This window comes from Schistosoma mansoni, assembly GCF_000237925.1.
Source record: "Schistosoma mansoni, WGS project CABG00000000 data, supercontig 0013, strain Puerto Rico, whole genome shotgun sequence".
Taxonomy (NCBI): domain Eukaryota; kingdom Metazoa; phylum Platyhelminthes; class Trematoda; order Strigeidida; family Schistosomatidae; genus Schistosoma; species Schistosoma mansoni.
In genome coordinates, this window is record NW_017386025.1 from 1,413,020 (window position 1) to 1,434,609 (window position 21,590).

The 21,590-nt window shown below is 32.7% G+C and overlaps 1 protein-coding gene and 1 non-coding gene across 2 annotated transcripts; one reads left to right on the forward strand and one right to left on the reverse strand.

Annotated features, from left to right (window-relative positions):
- The first annotated feature begins 640 nt into the window (after positions 1-640).
- Positions 641-711, forward strand: Smp_tRNA_01225_Pseudo_TTG.1.1. The gene has a single exon. It is a non-coding gene (tRNA).
- A 13,578-nt stretch (positions 712-14,289) lies between these two features.
- Positions 14,290-18,061, reverse strand: Smp_194040 (hypothetical protein; the record flags this gene model as incomplete). The annotated part of the gene is made up of 2 exons (XM_018790860.1): positions 14,290-15,200; positions 17,995-18,061. The coding sequence occupies 2 exons, from the start codon at positions 18,059-18,061 to the stop codon at positions 14,662-14,664; spliced, it is 606 nt and encodes a 201-aa protein (XP_018645877.1). The 3' UTR covers positions 14,290-14,661.
- Positions 18,062-21,590: the final 3,529 nt, after the last annotated feature.

Sequence of the window (21,590 nt, forward strand, 5' to 3'; positions counted from 1 at the left end):
GATATTATAGTAATTTCAGTAGTTGAGATCATGAATCAATGGATTCTACAATCAATTTTATGATCAATTGATACTATAATATCCACAAAACCCCTTCTGATAATAATCATATGCTCACTAGTGACTGGCTCCATGAGGTATTTCTTGGTGTTCTAGTGAGAAGCAGCGACCAGTGGAGTTCGACCGTGTCTATTGTGAGATAATAACTCACCAATGACAAGCGTGAACGGTTGTTCAGTTTCATGGATTAGTTGAAATTAGACATTAACACCATTGAATGCCGGCAAGCTCAGTGGTCTAGTGGTTAAGTGCTCGCGCGCAAAACTGAAAAATCCTGGGTTTGAATCTCGTGAGGTGGGATCGTGGATGCGCACTGCTTAGGAGTCCCACAATAGGACAAAACGGCCATCCAGTGCTTCCAGGTTTTCCATGATGGTCTAGCTTCAATTGATTCATGATCTCAACTATTGATTTAATTTACACACATTCATATATACAATACGCAATACGCACAGTATGTACATATGCCAATTAGAGACTGATCAGTTGCAGTCCTAAAAAAATCAATGGGCAGATCCAAACAAACAATACTAAAATGAATTTAAACTTCACCCCATCGCACAAGCAAGTGGCTATCAGAGCTCGGTGGCTGAGTGGATAACGCGATGACTTTTGAAGCGAAAGGTACTGGGTTCGAGTCCCAGGGTGAACATCAATTCTGAGATGCAGGTACATCCAGCTGACGAGTCCCAAATAGGACGAGACGCGCGTCCTGGTTTCCACTGCTAGCCACTATCCATCTTTGCTTACAATTCATATATAGTTTGTGTGTAGTTGTGATCTAATTATAATGATGTAAAGTTATAAATACATTATTTTACATAATCACTACTTTTCGCTAAAAAAAAGTCATACAACATCAAATGTCAGTAAATCTACAAAAATGTAATTGTTCTAATGTTTTTTATTTCAGTAAAAAATTAATTCACTAATTAACACATTTGATTATCATCCGTAAAATAGTAATAATAATAATAATAATAGTAATGTTCGTTACATACATTTAATCACAAAAACAAACATTAATTCATTCAGAATGACCTCTTATTAACATAAATACATACAATCCTTTTTTTATGGTAAAATTATGTCAATATGAACTAGTAGTTAGTAACTAAAATGATTAAATATTTCATAATAATAATATGTAGTTAGTTGTAATTGGTACATTAAGTAATATCTGTAGTGTATGATCCATTATTTGGATGCGAGACCGATAGTCCTTCATTTTATTCCCAGTAGGATCGTGGATGATTACTACTGAAGAGCCTTTTGCTGGGATGAAACAACTCTTTGGTGATTTCTGATTTTTAATAGTATTGTAATCAATATCACTATATGATGTAAACTACAATAAAACAATTAAGGGACGAGTATACTGCGCAGCAGTTCGCTCTGTTCTACTTTACGGCTGTGAAACGTGGCCATTAAGAGTAGAAGATTCTTGAGGGTTACTAGTATTTGACCACAGATGCCTTAGAAATATTGCTCACATCTGCTGGGATTACCGGGTAAATAATAGTGAGGTTAGATGCAGGGTATTAGGGAATGATGGTAAATCAGTTGATGAGGTCATGGATTTTCATTGACTGAGATGGTTGGGCCACGTGTTACATATGCCTGAACACCGATTACTACGACGCGCAATACTGACTAGTATTGGAGACGGTTAGAAGTAAGCTAGGGGCGGCCAAACCAAAACGTGACATCAGAGCTTGAAGTCACTAACTTCTTGTCTGGGCCAGACAAGACTTGGTTGGGGTCGTCGTGACTATCGTAACCAATGGTTAGAGACTCTGTGTGACATGGCTCAGAATCAATCACAATGGTCTAGGTGTATACACTCACTATCTTCCCTTAAACCGTGAGATTAAAATTGATTTATATCTTTCTTTCTACGAACTAATTCTTTCTTCCTGTACTATGTCCTTATACACAAACTTTCTTTTGAATATTAATACCATTGAAGTAACTAATTCTATGAATTTGGTGTTCATCTTATTGTGCGAATGAGATATGGCAACTTGGACCGATGCATATGTGTGCCTGGCCCTACGTTGTAGCTGACTGACTGACAATAGAATTAATGTTCAAGACGAATAAACTTATTTATGATCGTTAGAAAGGTTTCCAGTTTGATAACTTGAGTAAATGCATGACTGGTCTTATTGTCCAAGACATTCTGTAGTGTCAACTTAGTCAAAATGTTTTTGCTTTACGAAATACACTAATATTCACAACTTTCAGATTGTCCTGCTATTCGTATGCACTGAGAGTGAAAGCTTCATTGATATGATTTATTAATTATTATTATTAATTGTCTGCAACCACTTCTTTACAAACACGATAATAATAAAACTAATGCAACAAATTAAACCGATCTCCACAACATCCTCTTGTTAGAGGGATATAGATTGGATTAAGGCATGCTCCGTGCAGGATAAGGTCGGAGCACACTGATTGGCTATTTCTTAAGTGATCAATGCTGGAGGAGATTTGGAGAGGACTCTGGAATCCTCTTTTGTAAAAATTATAAATATACTAATGTTTTTCTTATTGCTATTCTTACTCCCATTCAACCTTGTTATTTGGAATACATCTGCGTTCCTGATCAACCACGTTCTGATTTGGAAACTTCTCGAGTGAATTAGTGTACAAGACTACTTAGCAATAAGAGTAGCTTGGTCATCATTATAGAAATCATAACAACCCTTCAGCTCAAACTTCAATGGTCAGTTCACTAGTCACTCTCTTCAGTATGTTCCTGAAGATTGAATGGGTATTCGTAAGTGGTCGGGTTCGAGAATAGAGAGAGTGAAATACTCGTCATCAGTGTGACTGGATGATATCACTTTACCGTAAATTAATTGAATTTGGAATTTAACTACTTGACACCAACCCAATGGTTTTACACGTTAAGCATGAGACCAAAGTGTCCTTATTTAGGTCCTTGGTATAATTGTTGATGCGCACTACTGAAGAGTTATGAACCAGAACGAAACACCCGTCTTCAAACTTCTGTTTTTCTTTGATGCTCTAACTATGAGCGAACTGCAATGACTACAACTTATAAAATACTATTACTTATTTTCCAATCATGCAAGGTAGACAGATTTATAGATTATGTGATATATGCATATATGTCGTGTTGACGAATGACGTTTCACTGATAAGCCTCTATTTTTATATTACTAATCAACTAATTATCATTAAGTTAGTTACGTATTAGTACTAAAATGGTACCGGTATCGTACATATATACTAATACACATATTATAATCATTAAATCATATAATGAGTAACCCTATCTTATAAAATTTGTTTCATTGTAGCGTTCTCCTTTCGCTTGTGTAGAGAAGATTATCACACTGTCAAATTTGGTTACATTAAGAATTCTCATATTCGACTGGATTGAATAAACACGCTAAGTATACATGAAGTATTTTTGAAAAAAGTTCTTTTCACAAAAGGTTATTTGCATACTTAACTCACATTCGTACATATACATAAATAATGAGGTTCACTTTGACCTTATAAAGTTGTGAAAAAGTAACGGCCTTATATTGTCAATCTCTACCTTCGATTAAACATGGTTATATGTAAATTAGGAAGGTTAACCGTAACTTAGAATAACCACAAATTTTTGGTAACAGTATATCTAATTACTTTTCATCAAATTCATAATTGCTATTACGTAAGATTATAGATAACAATAAAATGAATCTGACAACTTGTTTTAACTTTCTGTGAAGGAAAGTAATTCGGAAACAGAGAATAAAACACTGGATTTGAATACGACTTGAGTCTATTGTTTCAAGTGACTACTTTGAATGTTCAACATATTGACAGACCACTTAATTTAGAGAACAGTTATTAGTAATCATCAGTTAAAGTGCAAATCTTCACAATTGTAATTTGTCAAGAATATTTGGGTGAACAATTGTTCTCATCAATAGCTTCATTATCAGTCTCTACAGTTATAAGTCCATCATTATTGTATTACTTCCAAAATGGTCAAAATAAGGTATGCATAAATAAATTTGACAATGATATATGTTAAAAATGGGGGGACTTTGGCATCTTGCACATCATAAATACTTCAAGATGGTGTCATTCGTAAATTGGAAAGGTCATTAAATACAAGTCAGAATGATTTGTAGTAGTGTTGAGTTTTAATCACGATAACAGTAATACAATAAATTGTGTGTAGGAGAATTTCGACCAGTTAAAGAAGGTATTGATGATGATGAAAATAATAATTATAATTACGGTAATAATGACGTTGTGAATATAACATATGTTATCTTTCTTACATCCATTATGAGGCGAAATTCTTGTTTACATATTTACACCTGATACCTCTCGTGGAGGAGCATAGGCCACACGCCAACATTCAAAATCAAACTTTGTCATCCATAATACTTTCCACTTCCTTCCACTTCATATTCATTACTTCAACAAATCCTTCTGATTTCCGAAAAAATGTGTTCCTCGATCTTCCTCTCTACACCTTATCTTCAACATTCCGAGCTAGAGCTTGTTTCATGATACAGTTGGAGGATTTCCTCAATACATGTACCACACACCTTCAACAGCTCCCGATTTTCTCTCCAGATAGAAGCTCATCTCTCAGTTGACATAGTAGGTTGTTACTAATGATATTCAGTCAACGGACACTGAGTATCTTGTGTAGACATTTTTTCATAAATATCTATACTATTCTGATGATGGTTGTGGTAGTTCTCTAACTTTCATCTCAGTATAGTGGAATTATCTTGACGTTCGTAATGGAGATTCTGATTTCGATATAGTTTGACGGTTGTTTAGAGTTCCATATGTCCTTCAATTGTAGGAATGTTGTCCTTGCTTTGCCAATCCATGCACTTACATCTTCATCAGATCCTCTTTGTCCATCAATGATTCTGTCAATGTATGTAAAACTGTTCACCTCTTTTAGAGTTTCTCCATCAATTGTGATAGAGTTGGTGTTCGCTGTGTCGTATTTCAGCATCTTGCTTTTCTCTTGTGTATGTTGAGGCCTACTGATGCAGAGGCTGCTGCTACACTGGCTGTCTTGACCTGCATTTGTTGCAGTGTATCGGATGGAAGAGCCAGGTCAAAGTCCAAATCGTCTAGACATATCCAAGCTACCCATTATAATTCATACTGCCCCTCAAATGTAAAGGTCTCGGAAATCTTATCGACCACCAGAAAAAAGAGAAGAGGAAAAAGTAAGCAGAGTTGTCTGACACTGGTCTTCACTTGAAATGTGTCTGTCAGCTGCTGAGCCAAAACTGGGCAGACATTAAATGGTTTAAATTATTTTTCTGGCCGGCGTTTTTTTAACAAGGTTGTTTTCTATGGTATATGGCTGCTGACCCAATACCTAACCTTGCTTTCTTATCCGGACTTGGGATTAGCACTAACCCTAGAAGAACTTTAGACACAGCTGTGACAAAGTTCTCCTACTGTGTGTTCTATTCACACGATTTATTGTATTACTGTTATCGTGATTAAAACTCAACACTACTACAAATCATTCTGACTTGTATTTAATGACCTTTCCAATTTACGAATGACACCATCTTGAAGTATTTATGATGTGCAAGATGCCAAAGTTCCTCCATTTTTAATATATATCATTATCAAATTCATGAATACATACCTTATTTTGACCATTTTGGAAGTAATACAATAATGATGGACTTATAACTGTAGAGACTGATAATGAAGTTATTAATGAGAACAATTGTTCACCCAAACAGTCTTTATTTTTTAAATATTTCATTGGAATTTTTAAATCGTACTTTTGTCAATATTCAATAGCCTAAATTTGTTTTTATCTAAATCAAATAGATAGTTATTTTACTATTTATATTCCCCTTAAATTATTTTCACGTTTCATTGTGTACTTTATTCATTCAATTGGAATAGATAATTAGTTAATACACTAACGATAATTCTAATTCCAATTATGATAAGTAAATATTTCTATGGGAAATTTGAGAAATGTGCTTTTACATATAGTTGAAATCATGAGTCAATTGAAGCTAGACCACCATTAAAAACCTGGAAGTACTGGACGGCCGTTTCGTCCTATTGTGGGACTCCTCAGTGCTTTTTTTTCTAACCACTTCACATAAACACTTATTCAAATTACCTTCAGTTGTATCAATATCATTCAGCCTAGTTAAAGGATTCCAATCATTTCTGTGCCTAGGTTTGTCATTACATAAAAGTTTATATGATAAATTAAAGAAGGGTAATAAGAGTTTGTTCCAAATTAATTACAATAGAGAAAAATAAACCTAATGGAACATACAAAGTAAAAGACCGGTTTTTTCATTTTACAACTGGCTTATTAAAGAACAAATAACTAAAAATCGTGTTATGAGTGATTAACTTCTAAGACTCTGAATGAAATTCTACCAAGAGTTCTTTCTTCTATGTATTCTTGCAGTGAATAGTCTTCAGAGTGTTCAATGGCAATTACGAACGAATGAGATCTGTTAGTGTACTCAGTGAATAAACAAAGTACTAACTGGGTAATCTGCACGAAATTTCAATTATTAGTTTCGTAATATGCATAATAAATAAACAATGATAATATGTAATTGAGATTTATATGTTAATAAATGATCTAAATTATATCAATTAAACTGTAAGGCATTTAATCAACAATCGACTGTAAATATACCTCTGTAATTTTAATAAACTGGCCTATGCAAATGAAAATAGAAACATGATCATTAGAACGAAATGAACATTGTTCAGCCATTTTGTTGTAGTATAAAACACTGCACGGAGTACCTACACGCATTTCAATGATTAAACCAAGTACCTTCAGACTTTACAGTGAGTATGTTATTTGCAAATCTCTGACTTGGTATTTACTAGTTCATATCCTGAGTTTCTATATAACGCTACTGAATTTTTGATTTTTCAAATCAAACTCATCATACTATAAGATTATTTGTTACCGACCATAAAATTCCTTCCCCAGGAATATTAAATGATTTACTTCTCACTGATGAACATCAAGTTATCATACTCTTCTAAGTGCTGTATTGAATGTTTTCTATGTTACAAATTACTTTACTCGAGAAAATACCTACTTTTTTTCTAATAAAAAACAAAAACTACTACTCATACTACTCATACTGCTACTGTAGTGAATGAGAACACGAGTCTCAATGTTAACTGTTCTTTCTGCAAATACCAGTCCATTTTCTCTGATTTCACTGTTCGTGCATTTTCATACCGATTGCGCTTCATTCCTGTTCGTTCTTTATTGATCTTCCGCCAAAATACATTCTATGTCTGACCATCACTATACACTACTTATATGGATATAAGTAGACCACGCCATACTACTACTCATACTACTACCACTACTAACACTTCACTACACAAAGAAATCTATTCTTAATTTCTTCAACATGTAACTATCCAAAATTTAATATATGCAAATTAATATTAATTTTCATTAGTGTATATTTTCAAAGTTCACAAGTAAATTTTATGGTATCGATGAGTAATATTTGCCAAACAACACAAATGATACAAACATGAAACTGAACATGTTGCATTCACTGAATTAGTCAGTGATATAAAGCTACATTGACTGTTAAATGTGGTAATGCTTTTTTATAAATGTACAATAAAGATTAATTTATAAAAAAAATTATATTACAAATCAATGAACAAAACAACTGACTACTTAAAATGTATAAATTATATGTTATTCAGTAGTACATAGTGATGTAGTGAACAAGAACACGACTGGGGACAATCCAATGTATTTAAGCACAAATTACAGACTAGTAAGATCTGATAACCATACAGCAAACAGTTAATTTGCAAAATTACAATCAATTGTCTCAATCTTCACTGTTCCTTCTGTAAATATTAGTTCATCTGCTCTAATTCTATTGTTTATGCATTTTCCTACCAATTGCGCTTCATTTCAAATCTTTCCTTATCGGTCTTCTGCTAAAATACATTCTATGTCTGACCATCACCATATACTACTTATGAGGATATAAGTAGACCACACCACAATAGTATAATATGTTATCTATACTTTTATTCGAGTTATTTAATATACAATTTTTGTAGAAGATTTTTCCATTGAATAATAAGCAATTAAAGAGTTACTGTTTGCTAGAACCAGATAAAATGTGAGGTGATATTTTACTTCACTATTTCGGTAATGTAGATGAGACTATAATTTACGGACGAAACAATCAGATTTAGGATACCAAGTCTTGGATTTGAGAACGAAATTCATTCATCCATTTGACTAGATAGCATTTCGGCATTTTAGCTGATGTCAGTTCGCGATGAAGACCGTAAATCTTATTCCTAACCCTAACAATCAACTGTAAATAATAATACCAAATCCTCACACTAACTTATAGCCCTCATTTAGTCTTAGTTAGTATTCGGACATTCTCAAGGTCAATTTAGCGTCACTCTAATGTCATCCATAAATTCTAGTCTCACCAATTGTTGTCGTGTAATTGCGGGGTGAATAAAATGCATTTCTATCCTTAGTTTACATCTCCCTTGTGTTGTGTGAATTTCAGTATTTCATGTACAAAGTATCAGTTTATATAGCTTTAACACTATCAAAAACCTGTTAACTAATCTTGTATCTTATTGATAGAACCAAATGAAACGTGTGATATTATTAGTTTTGTTAGGTAGAATTGTTGATAAATGTTGATGTTTTATGTTCCAATTCAAGTTATTACTAACCATTTGATTCATGTTCTGATTTTATGTAACATTGTCTGTCTGATTATTTTTCAATTGAATGAATAAAGTACATAATGAAATGTGAAAATCTTGTGAGAAATATATAAATATCAAAATCTGTATCGATTTTATTGAGACTTACACTTACACTTTTTAATTTTTATACAAGTACAATAGTAACTAAGTACATTTTGTAATTCAATAATCAAATTAATTATAACAAGAAGCTTTCTGATGAATTCAATGGTTTATAATTTAATGAATTGGAGAGTGAAGCCATTTTACAATGTCTTCTTAATACTATCATCCTGTATTACTTAAATTTTTCATTATTTTTATCTTAATTCTTTTCGGTAGAATTTGATTCACTAAAATTTATTTTATAGTTGAAATCATGAGTCAATTGAAGCTAGACCACCATGGAAAACCTAGAAGTACTGGACGGCCGTTTCTTCCTATTATGGGACTCATCAGCAGTGCGCATCCACGATCCCACTTCGCAAGATTTGAACCTAGGACCTATCAGTCTTGCGCAGACTAAAAAGTCTTATCGTCTTCCCCCAATCACCTAAATTCTGAACCGGATTAGAATGTTTTTACATTTTTAGTCCAACCTCTCCCTCAATTAAATGTAGTACTGTTATAAAACACGTCAATAGCCAAGAGGGACGTATTTGTTTATTGAGAGAAGTTACGAAGTATTTATGTTATGTACACACACAAACTTCAATCGTCCATTTGCATTTGCCAGTGTGTTCCGCAATATAAACTGTCTTCTCGACTGGTTTCCAAGTGTTCTATCAACGCCATACTTTCGATGCACTGGAATTCTTCACTCTCTCCGATTATTGTTATCACTTCGACATCACGTTCCTCTAGATACTACTTACAAACATCCTTGTGAGTAGCATCTGCCACAGCATTGTTACTATGTTAAAAGGAGTAAAAGGTTGTTTGCTTTTAATAAATTACTGATATCATATCATAAGTTCTATGTATTTTAAAACTGTTTTGTTTGTTTTCATGTTACAAACTATTTATGAAAATTACTCAGATAAAATGAACTCATGTTATTTTATTCAAATTAGTTATTATTACCATTACCGTGATTATTATTATTACTGTTTCCTTGTTCAATTCATGTTTTTTGACCCATTTGTATTGAACTCAATTATTTATGCTTGTATAATAATACCAGGGTATAGATTAGATGAACTGTGCAAATGAGTCTAATAATTTTGTAAACATTATACTAATCTACCTTTGTAATTATTCTAGTTTTAATGTTAGTCATTATTCCTGCATGATTTTATCAAATTTTCATGTTTTCGCAAAATTTTTATCACATCAGCAGTGTGACTAAACTCTAATTATGAGTGTTGCTGGTAAATGTTAAATCAATTGAAGACTAGATTAGGTGTCATTTTCCAGTATGATCATCACGTTTTTGTTTTTCTTCATTATGATGAACTGTGAATCAAGAAATACATCAGAAGGGGTTTTGTGGATATTTCAGTGTTTTTCATTGTTGAAATCATGAGTCAATTGAAGCTAGACAGTTGTAGTTAGACATTAACACCGTTGAATGCCGGCTCAGTGGTCTGTTGGTTAAGTGCTCCGGAGCAAAGCTGGTAGGTCCTGGGCTCGAATCTCGCAGGTGCGGGGTCGTGGATGCGCACTTCTGAGCAGCCCCACAATAGGACGAAACGGCCTTCCAGTGCCTCCAGGTTTTCCATGGTGGTCTAGCTTCGATTAACTCATGATTTCAACTATGAAAATCAAGAAGTAGACTCTTTTAATGTTTGAGTGAATTTAATATATAGAGAATAACTAACAGGAGGAATTACCTTTGTATACTATTCAAAACATTTAGAAAGATTATGAAAAATTAATTTTTAAAACATGAAGTAAAATGATGTTGTTAAACTCATCAAATACTTAATCTTTTTACTGTAGGTTGTATATAAACTGACAAATCTACACTAACCTTAAATATTTATTGGCACTAGATTTTATGGAAGAATTGATCAGACAACACCTTTTCCCTTTTTTTGCACGAAATTTGTTCATCCATTTGTTTACAGAGCATTTATACACTGTAGCTATTGTTAGTTCGTGATGATCACTACAACTCTACATCTTTTATCTCTACCCTGACTAAACAAACTTAATTAGAGACGGTGTTAGGAATCCTAAAAATCGATTTAAGTCCTTATTATAGTTTGAGAAGACAGATAATGTACGTCTATGAGAAAGAGTTTATGTTATTGTTTCTTCAGCTTATAGATAGAGTAACCTGTAGAAAACTACAATAGATTTATTAACTATTAGAAATCTATCTACACTTTGCCATATAATTGTTCTCTTTTCTATAAGTTATCTATTTACCAAGCGTTTTTCTAATTGACAGAGAACTGGCTGAGAATTCGTCACAGCTATTTTAAGCTTATCACTACACTACAATGTCATCAAATTGGTGCCATCTATCGTTTACTATATAAAAAGCCTTGTAAAAAGTACATTTATATATTATGCGTAGGATGTTAATAGTGCATAAAAAAACAATTCACTATTACCCATTGTAAAATAGAGATAATGTAGTGTGGAAGTAAAAACATGCTAAGTCCTAACTCTTACTTGTACAGTATATTTTACACAAAACATACTGCAGTGTATTTTTCGTCCTTATTTGTTGTATCCAAAATAAAATTGATGACAAATCGCTTTGTCATCACCAAATAGTACCTGTCTTGTTGGCTTACATATCTTAAAATGAATCACTATTTCTGTGTTCATGTTTCATATATCATTGTAGCATAACTTCATTTAGTTAACTTTACACTGAATCTGTTTAAAAAATACTATAATGAATACGATAAAAAATAGTCTTTAAAACTATTTATGAATTTATAAAGAATCCAAAAATTAACGTATCCAGACTCAGATACGTTTATTTTATTGAGAAATATCTCGATTGTTAATAATATAGAAAAGTGCTTTGAAATTATAAGCAGAGATGGATGGTGACTAGCAGTGGAATCCAGTCCTATTGGGGACTCGTTAGCTGGATTTGCCAGCAACCCTGGAGTTGATGTTCACTCCGGAACTCGAACCCAGTATTGCTCGCTTCAAACGCCATAGCGTTATCCACTTGGCAACTGATTCCATCTCTGCTTATAATGGTTAGAACTTAAGTTAATATCGAGGCAGTCCATAAAGCATTCTCCTATGCCAACAAAAGACTGATCAATTGCAGTCCTAAACAACAACAGGAAGATACAAACAAATAATATCAAGTGAGCTTTGACATTGCCATAAACTTTATATGGATTGTAAGCAAAGATGGATAGTGGCTAGCAGTGGAATCCAGGACGCAAGTTTCGTCCTAATTGGGACTCGTCAGCTGGATGTACCTGCATCTCAGAGTTGATGTTCACTCTGGGACTCGAACTCAGTACCTTTCACTTCAAACGCCATCGCGTTATCCACTCGGCCACTGAGTCCTGATAGCCACTATCCATCTTTGCTTATAATGCTTGTGAATTTAGGCTATATCGAGGCAATACGCATAGTATGCACATATGCCAATTAGAGATTGACCAGTTGCAGTCCTAAAAACATCAATGGGAAGATTCAAACAAACAATACTAAATGAATTTAATTACTTCATATGTTTTATAATGTTCTCTATAACATTTAATTTGATTTGTTATAACTGCATTATTTCTTTTACTCAATGTTATCTATATTTCATTCAGATTATTAATCGCACAATTTCAAATGACATTTTAAGCATCACTTATTGGTCACTTCAATATTGAGAATTTTAAGAGCATAGATGGATGGTGGATAGTAGTGCAATCCAGGAAGTGAGTTTCATCCTACTCGAGACTCATCATCTGGATGTACCTGCATCCCAGAGTTGATGTTCATTCCGGAATTCCGAACAGGATGCAAATATGCTAATATGAGACTGATCATTTGCAGTCTTAAACATCAATAGGAAGATTCAAACAACCAATAAAAAGATGAATTAAGAGTTTAATCTTACTGTACTAAAATTCCTCAAATTATGTTATAATTTCTAAAAAGATGTATTTGTCTTATTACTTGACAACAGAGTTGATGCATAAATTTCTATTTATAATTGTAGGATCTAATGTAAAACGTTTTAAAAAGAATGTTCTTTATTCATACTATGTTTCAGTTAACATTTCTGAACTATAGTCCTCAGAAAACTTCATTTTACTTCAATGCTGATTGTCAAAAACAGACCAAATCAAATTATTACCATTCAAGATCAACCACTTAGAATTTTTATCTATAAAACTATCAGTGTGTATAAACCAAATGCCTATGGTATCTATACACTGACCATAGTTTACTTTAAGTTCATGTTTTCCATTATTCAGTAACTATCATCCACTTTTATTTAAGCACATGTTGTGCTAAAATTAAGAACTGATTTCGATAGATTAACGCTTACGTTTTGACTCAAAACGTTTATTTCATTTTCTAATATAGGCATTATCTTTGTTTTCGTTGAATTAATTCGAAACCCTTCATTAATCTTGGTCTGCAGCATCAATTCCCTCGCCGACTCAACCAAACCCAGAACCTTCACATTTCGCAGAAAGTTGTTGTGTATTTCTTGATTTTTACAATGATTCTCAACTGTGTAATAAAAACTGATCCTCAATTGTATGACCTATGCATCAAAAACCAACATATCAATATAATATTTTCATCGTATTACGCAATTAGGTTGAATCCACCTACCTTGTGAAATGTGTAAATACCTTGTAGACTATAAAAGGAGGACCAAGAAGATTTTCGTAAAATTTATTAGTCAAACCAACATAAGTAATATTTGAAGCAAGTTCTTTTATGAATCAATACTTAAGAGAATAAGACAATACGCCACACACATTTTGTAGTAGTTCTGTCTAAAATCTATTTTTGTATTTTCTTTATTTCAGTCATACGTGATATTCACTAATTATTCGTCAATATTAGTAAAATCTATATTCAAATGATTGGACTTGATCTGAGTGATTATAATTATCCTTAGAAAGTGAATAAACTCGTCATTTCCATCAGTCTTGTCTTTTTTCATGAATAGTGCTAATTTCAATGTTTCCCTATCTTAAGTACCATTGTTTCACAGTTATAATAACATCATGCATAGTGTATTAAACAGGTGCTACTTTATTCTAGTTTTTATCCAACTTAACAGTAGTAACAACGCATAATTAAACATATAGGCCAAATTCGAAACTTACTAAGGTTAAACCAATGGTTTATGTTTTTCAGCTTCAACTTATGACCGCTTAACCAATCAACTAAAACAAATAACCCTCTATTTCTCTATGATTTTCGGTATCATCTCTCATCTTTTTTTGATAACCATCATCATAATCATCATATCTTAAACAAATAGATTAAAGTGAAATAAAAAGTGATTGAGTTACTTAGAAACAATTATAACTAACTAATTATTAGAAATTTAATCTCAAAATTAATGTCAACAACATTTTCAAAAAGGTGACAACATAATTTGACACAATGATAAAATGCTGATTATTAAATAGTTAATACGAAGAAAAAATAGTAAAATGAAATTGGAACATCTAATTTTACGAATTTCACAATTAAATAATTGACAATATATTGATGAATTCAAATAAAGTACAAATTTTTCGAGTTTTGTAAAACAATACAGAAAGACATATAGTTATGAGGTGGGGGTGGGGGGGTCGCAAAGTCAATGGGCACACACATATAGGAACTTAATTATTTCTTTTATTTGTACTCACACTATCAAGATTATTATCCACATCACTATAACTTATTCACCTTTTTTGGATTAGTTGAGTCAGAATGTTTACCTCTGGTTCTTTTATGTATGTTTTCTGGTAAATTAAATGATTGATCTGCCTTGTTGTGGTTGTGTTCGTGTTCATGATAATGTTCATGATCATGCTCGTGATCATGTTGGTGATCATGTTCGTAGTCGTGGTCGTCCTCGTGATTTTCGTGGTTATCATTATGATGTTCATATGGATGATGGTTATCTGTTGTGAAGTCTAAATTATGCTCTGTATCATTTGTTTCATCAGACTCAGTGATTGTTTCGTACGGTTCATTTGAAGTAACTTCTTCAACCGATGCAGTGTCATGGTCAGATTTTATAATGGGTTCGGAATTCGTTGATGTAGATGACATTTCAGTAACTGTAAACTCCCCAGTTAAATGTTCGGTAATATCTGAGTTTGTTGTATTAGCTTCTGCTTGTAGAAGATAATCTATGATATCCCATTGAAGAATTTCATTTTCAATATTAAATGAAAGAAAATAATAAACAGATAGATCTTTCGAAACTTAAATTAAGTTATACATATTTCTGAAACTAACATCCAATTTTACATGTCGGCTATTGTATATAAAAGTATGAGCTCAAAGAGTCTAATTTTATAATATCAATAATCATTGTTTATAAAATAGTGGGAAAAGTTCACACAACTCAGCATCTACCAAACAGTCTTACATTGACTATCATATCTCAGAAAATACAAACCAGCCTCCAGCGGAAGAGAAAATTAGGAAAAGACGTTGGAAGTGGATAACACATACATTTCGTAAATCACCTAACTACATCACAAGGCAAGCGCTTACCTGAAATCTTGAGGGGGAACGGAAAACAGTAAGACTAAAGAACACATTACGCCCAGATTTTGAAGCAGATACCAAAAGAATGAATAAGAATTGGAAAAAACTGGAAAGGATTGTCAAGGTAAAGAATTCAATGGAGAATGATGGCGGACGGCCTATGCTCCTCCATGAGGGGTAACAGGCGTAAACAAGTAATATAAACCCAAGAATTTTTTTAAAGACGAATGTCAATTTTATTTTTCTTAGTTTTCAATGTTCAATTTAAGTCTTCCAAAGTGATAATAAATTTACTTTTGAACTATTTCAAATCTATTTATCTTTATAAATAATTTAAATCATCAAATGCCGTTAACATCTCTATATAACTGAGTGCATTTAATTAATAAATAGCCATAGCGAGTCATATCTTTGACCATCATCAACATTTATTTATTTCCTTGAGTTGTGCAAATCTGTTTTCTATTGTTTAAATTTCAAAGTTATAATACCAAGCAGAAATATTCACTCTTTTCAGACGACTGACATTCTTCAGATACGGAATCTTATCTCATTTTATCATCATATAATGCACAATAAGAGTAGCTTGTCAACACCAGAAGATTTAAAAATTTCCCTGACATTATCGATTCATTCCCTCTGATATCCAAATCGATCTTTTGTAAAAATTGATTTCCTTAGTAATTCGCTTCTTTGATATCACTGTCATCGGTTATCTGATTTAGTTTCAACAAGCTTTTATGAATTTTATTCAAAAAAGTCTAAAGTTAACCAATTATTGGATAAAATGTGACCGATTGGTAAACGTTCACTTGATCGGACTATGGGAGCAAGCACTCAATTGAACTGATATCACAAGGGACAAGACAGTTGCCCAGTAGCATAGGTTTTATCCTCTCAACAAAATAAGGTGATTAAGATTCAATTGACAAATAAACAATTGAAAGATATGGCAACTATAGGTTATTCACTCTACAGCAGAATAAATACCTAACTATTAGTCATATTTCTTACCTCACTATATCATTATGTGATTACTCTCAACAAATATGAAAGAAAGCAACTCTTCTAAAATGCAACTGAAATCATGTATGTATAGTTTACATAATTAATGACTATTTATATTTTAATGTTAATTTCATTTCCGAATTGTTTGCTTGGATCTTCTCATTGATGTTTAGGACTGCAATTGACTAGTCTCTTATTGACAAATGTGCATCCTGTGCAGACTGCATTATAGGCAAAGATGAATGGCGGCTGGCAGTTGTTTCCTTCTATTTGGAACTCATCAGCTGGATGTACCTGAATCTCAGAGTTGATGTTCACTTTGGGACTCGAACCCAGTACCGTTCTCTTCAAACGCTATCACGTTATCCATTTAGATACCGAGTCCTTGTAGCCGCTAGCTTGTGGTATATGGAGCGTCCTGGATTCCACTGCTATCCACTATCCATTTTTGTTTTATTATTATTATTCAACTTTTCATTACCGAATTCCTTAAATTGCCTTCTGAGAATTGTTTAAAAATTATTTTCATTTTGAGATCGGTTTAATTCGTTCCACTAATTTCTGATAATATCTCTAGGTAACTGGATTTCTCTGATGAGCCATTGATTCCAAATATAATTTTAAATGTCACTTTAAACTTCTAAACTGTTTAAAATTTTTACTACTACTATTTAAGTGAAATAATGAAATTAGTGATTATTCTTTTATGACTATTGTCTACTGTTTATATATATATATATATATATATATATATATATCCACCGCACAAGTTGGCATTTATCCAAACTTAACAACATGATGGATGACGCGATAAAATTTGAAGCTTTAGGTTTTAAGTTTGAGTTCTAGTGTGAATACATCAACACTAATATTCAGGTGCATGCAACCAGATTTTTTTAAGTAGGATGAAGCGCACCTATTTGATTCGACCGCTGCTAGTCCTTATCTGGAATTAGAACAGGTGATTGGGTGTAGCTGATAAGTAATGATAATCAACCTAGGTTTCGTGCTACTTGGAACTCACTAGTAAGGAGTACCTGTAATCTTGAGAGAATCTATACTCTCTGTAGGATTTGAACACATCACCCACCTCCACAGTCTGAGACATTACCATTAAGCTATTCATGTTGCAGGTGTTCTCCAGTAAGTCCGCGATTTTTGCAGTCAGTTGATCACTGAATAATGATTAATATAATGTCCATCAGTTCATTAATGATGATCGATACAAATCGATCAACACCGAATAAACATGATCAATCAATTGAAAATTTAGTAATTTTGTTTTAGTACATTTAATTTGTAGAAATTTTTGAATTTTCACCAGGAAACACTGGACTGTTATTTCGTCCTAATATGAAACCGCTTAATAATTCTTATTATATACAGTGAATATAATCCATGAGATGAAAGGAATCTTTATATCAATTATAATGTAAATTCACGGCAAGTTTTTTGTTTGTTTTTAAACATAAACACTTTGAAGAAAACAAAACTAACCTGATTGTGTTGTAGGATTTGATGTAATGAAATTCACATAAGTTATTAAGCATAATAGAAATATCATTTTCCACATTGAATATTATTTATATAGAAAATAGTAGTAGAGCTAAAAGTTAATCAAAAATATTTATTAGTTCGAAAGCTTAATTACTACTTGTAAATATATGCAACAAAATGTTTTAGATAGAGTAGTAGGATACGTCAACCATATTGAATATCAACAAAATAAGCTTGAATGTGAAGCCATATCTAAGGAGGTTTTAGCTATATGTTGTCCTAGATATGGCTTATCCATTTTTCAATATTTTTTATAATTTTATTTATCATAAAAAGGTGACATCAGCTAACGAACCTTCGGAAGGACATTGAAAATTAGGTTATTAATTTGTCCTAGTTATTAACACCACAGAAACATCCATGATCATTATCTCACCCACAGGATCCACCTCAAGATATTCAGATTGCTCAGTAAATATAGTATTTCAGACTTTTAAGTCAAAAATCAAGGGTTTAGAATTTTGAGCTTCAATCAAACTGTAATGTAACATGATTTATTCTTCCTGTTCTGACTTGGTTAGAGGTTTCATGAATCAAAATTTTCGAGTAGAGAATAGAGAAAATTTCTCTTAAAGCTTGTCACTTACTAGTCAACTAGCAAAATTTAAATGTGAGATTTTGTGCAAATTTGCATGATTTCAATGTTGATTCACAAACTAACATCAACATCACTTCATCAGTAAAATCCTGAAACTAAAAGATAGAATTTAATGTATAAAAGGGACTTTTACATAAATCAGCATGAGAGTTGTAGGGGTCGTTGAACTTTATTGAGGCCACAAACCAATCTAATTGAGGCAAACACTAAAAGTCAAGAATCACTAGACATCTGTTTCCTCCTAGTATGCGGATGTCCACCAGTGCCTATCCACGACTCTACAACAGAGGATCAAACTCAGGATTTCGGCTGTCTCACTATGATTAGTTGATGTAAATTAGGGAGGTTTAGTGACTTCCACAAACTCCCCCGTACCAACAGAATATATTCGCCTACTACTGACTAACTAAACTCCGCCTGTAGCCCCTCCAGGGGCTACTGTCGGTCCCAAGCCCGAATAAAGAAGGAGGGTTAAGCATGGGGTTAGCGACCCCATCCCGTAGAAGACTGACGCGCTAAAAAACGCTAAGTAGAAAAAAATACTGACTAACTACGAGAGAAAATTTCCGGTGTATTAATGGGAAGTCATGAACGATGGAGTTGAAATATGAAGGGTTTGATAAATGTACTGATTGAAGAAAATCATAGATATTCGCGCAATAATGTGGATTAACTAAAGTTCGGCGTGTAAACCTGTTGGGATGATCCTGAAAATTTTCTCGCAGTAGACATGACAAGCTCAGGAAACACTAAGATTCATTTTATTCAATCAGCGTTTGATTAGAAGTTTTACTGGAAACATCACGAAAATGAAAACTCATATGTAGAGTATCTGACTGGCTGATTACTACACTGCTACTATGGTTAGTAGTATTCTAGTATTTTCAGGAAAACCCAAGGACTTTTAAAATACTATAAAAACCCTATATTTTCTGTACATAAATGAACCTTTGGAGTAAAGTGATTCTCGTATATTTTGTGCCTTTTCTCTCGTGTTCAAGTTGCTGTGTAGATTTAGCTTGAGGGTTACGAGACTAGCGTAGGATCCAAATATAGCGTTCAATCAGAAAGACTTATCAAAACCAATGGATGTAGGCTCAGAAGTTTGAGTTCGATGCTTAATGACAGGATCTTGGATGGGAATTATTGAGGAATGTCATAGGAAGAATAAATAGAATTTCGGTGATTTCATGTTTTCAATGGTTGCATGACTTAGATAGGTTTGTTGTCTTAATAATATACAAAGTGTTCACATTTAAATTGCACATATTATTATTATTATTATTCAAAACTATATTTTCTGACATGTTTAAGTAAGTAGTACATGAGTAGTGAGTCACTGCTCTTTTTTTGTTTTGATCATAAATAGCAATATCATATATATATTGCTCTCATTTTTAACCGTAGTTGTTTGCTTTTTCTATTGACTTTGTTTGTTTAGTAAGTCAAAAACATGAATATACTCAAAAAGAAACACAGTATCAATCAATAAAAGCGTTTTATAACTCCGTTTAAATGCGGTTACATTAATCAGTTTTTCAGTCGGTTTATAGAACTTTCGTTAAATGAAGAATCTTAGTTAATTAATAAAGAGACAAATAATACAATCTTACATATTAGTATATATTAAATATACTTGATAAAAGTATGATGAAAATGACAAGCCAATTAGAATCAAGAAGCTGATTCCTGAAATTTTGCGCCAAATTCGAAAATGAAAGATTTTCATCATATATCAAAACTAGAAGTAGAAATATCTTTACACAGTGCTCAAAACGTTTAAAATTATAATAAAAAGATGGTCTCTCATTGTCAATTCTAGGACTGAGTTCTACCGAAATTCATTCATCCTAATTTACCTCTTTTCATAAAGTGACTGGTAATTAACATTTCTGAAGTAGATTATTCGTATTCTTATTGAAATAAGTTATTATTTACAAGACGTATACTTCAGGACAGGAGATCTGAGAGTGTCGTCATAAATATAATCCACTGAAATTATATGAGAAATAAGTCTCACGGTTAAAATGATAGTTCTTTACTACAAGAACGGAGCATACTCTATTTTCAGCAATTATAAACAATATACACATATAACATGTATTGAAAAGATTGTAGCTGTTCAAAAAAGAGTTATCGGTCAAATTACTGTACTTGAAGAGTAATTTGTGATACAAGTCACTGTATTGATAACTTTATATCATTGAAAATTACAGTTTGTAGTACTGGTTTAAAAGTGTCTGGAGAGGTATATACCCAAATTCTCGTTATATAATAATTATTTTGGTATGAATAGAGGAAATACAAACATGAAGATGTAAATCATGTACACACTGTTATATACCGTGGAGATTTATGAATGGTAATTTTGAGAACTATTTATGGACCAATATGATATGTATATTTCCTATTGTATAATTGTTAAGTAACTAAACTATTCATATTCGTGTTCCCCTTATTATAAGCTTTATTTTGACCCATAGACTATTACTATACGATTTACCATTCTTCAGTTTTACCCAGTCTATCAATTACTGTTGCCCACATTCACAGCCACATTTGGCCAAATCTTTTACAAATGTTATTTTTTATTTTATGTACGATGTGGTCAGTTTGTTTGGTATATATATGCAGTATGTTTGAGAATAATGATTCATATTGCAGAGGCTGTTATTGGTGTTCTGGACTTAATTGGCTGGGCTAGGCAGATAGCAGGAATGATAAGTGCTCAAGACTGCTCATATGACTTTCATGTATCATTGCTCTGAACAAAACTCCATCCAAGCCATCCACCTGAGCTACAAATCTCCACCATTATTATAAACCAAGAAACACTGGACACTGATTTGTGTTCTTTCGGTACTGTTTCCTAAAGAGCATTCAGGATGCCCCCCAACGCTAACTAAAAACCCATTATGCTCATTTATTTCACCTGTGA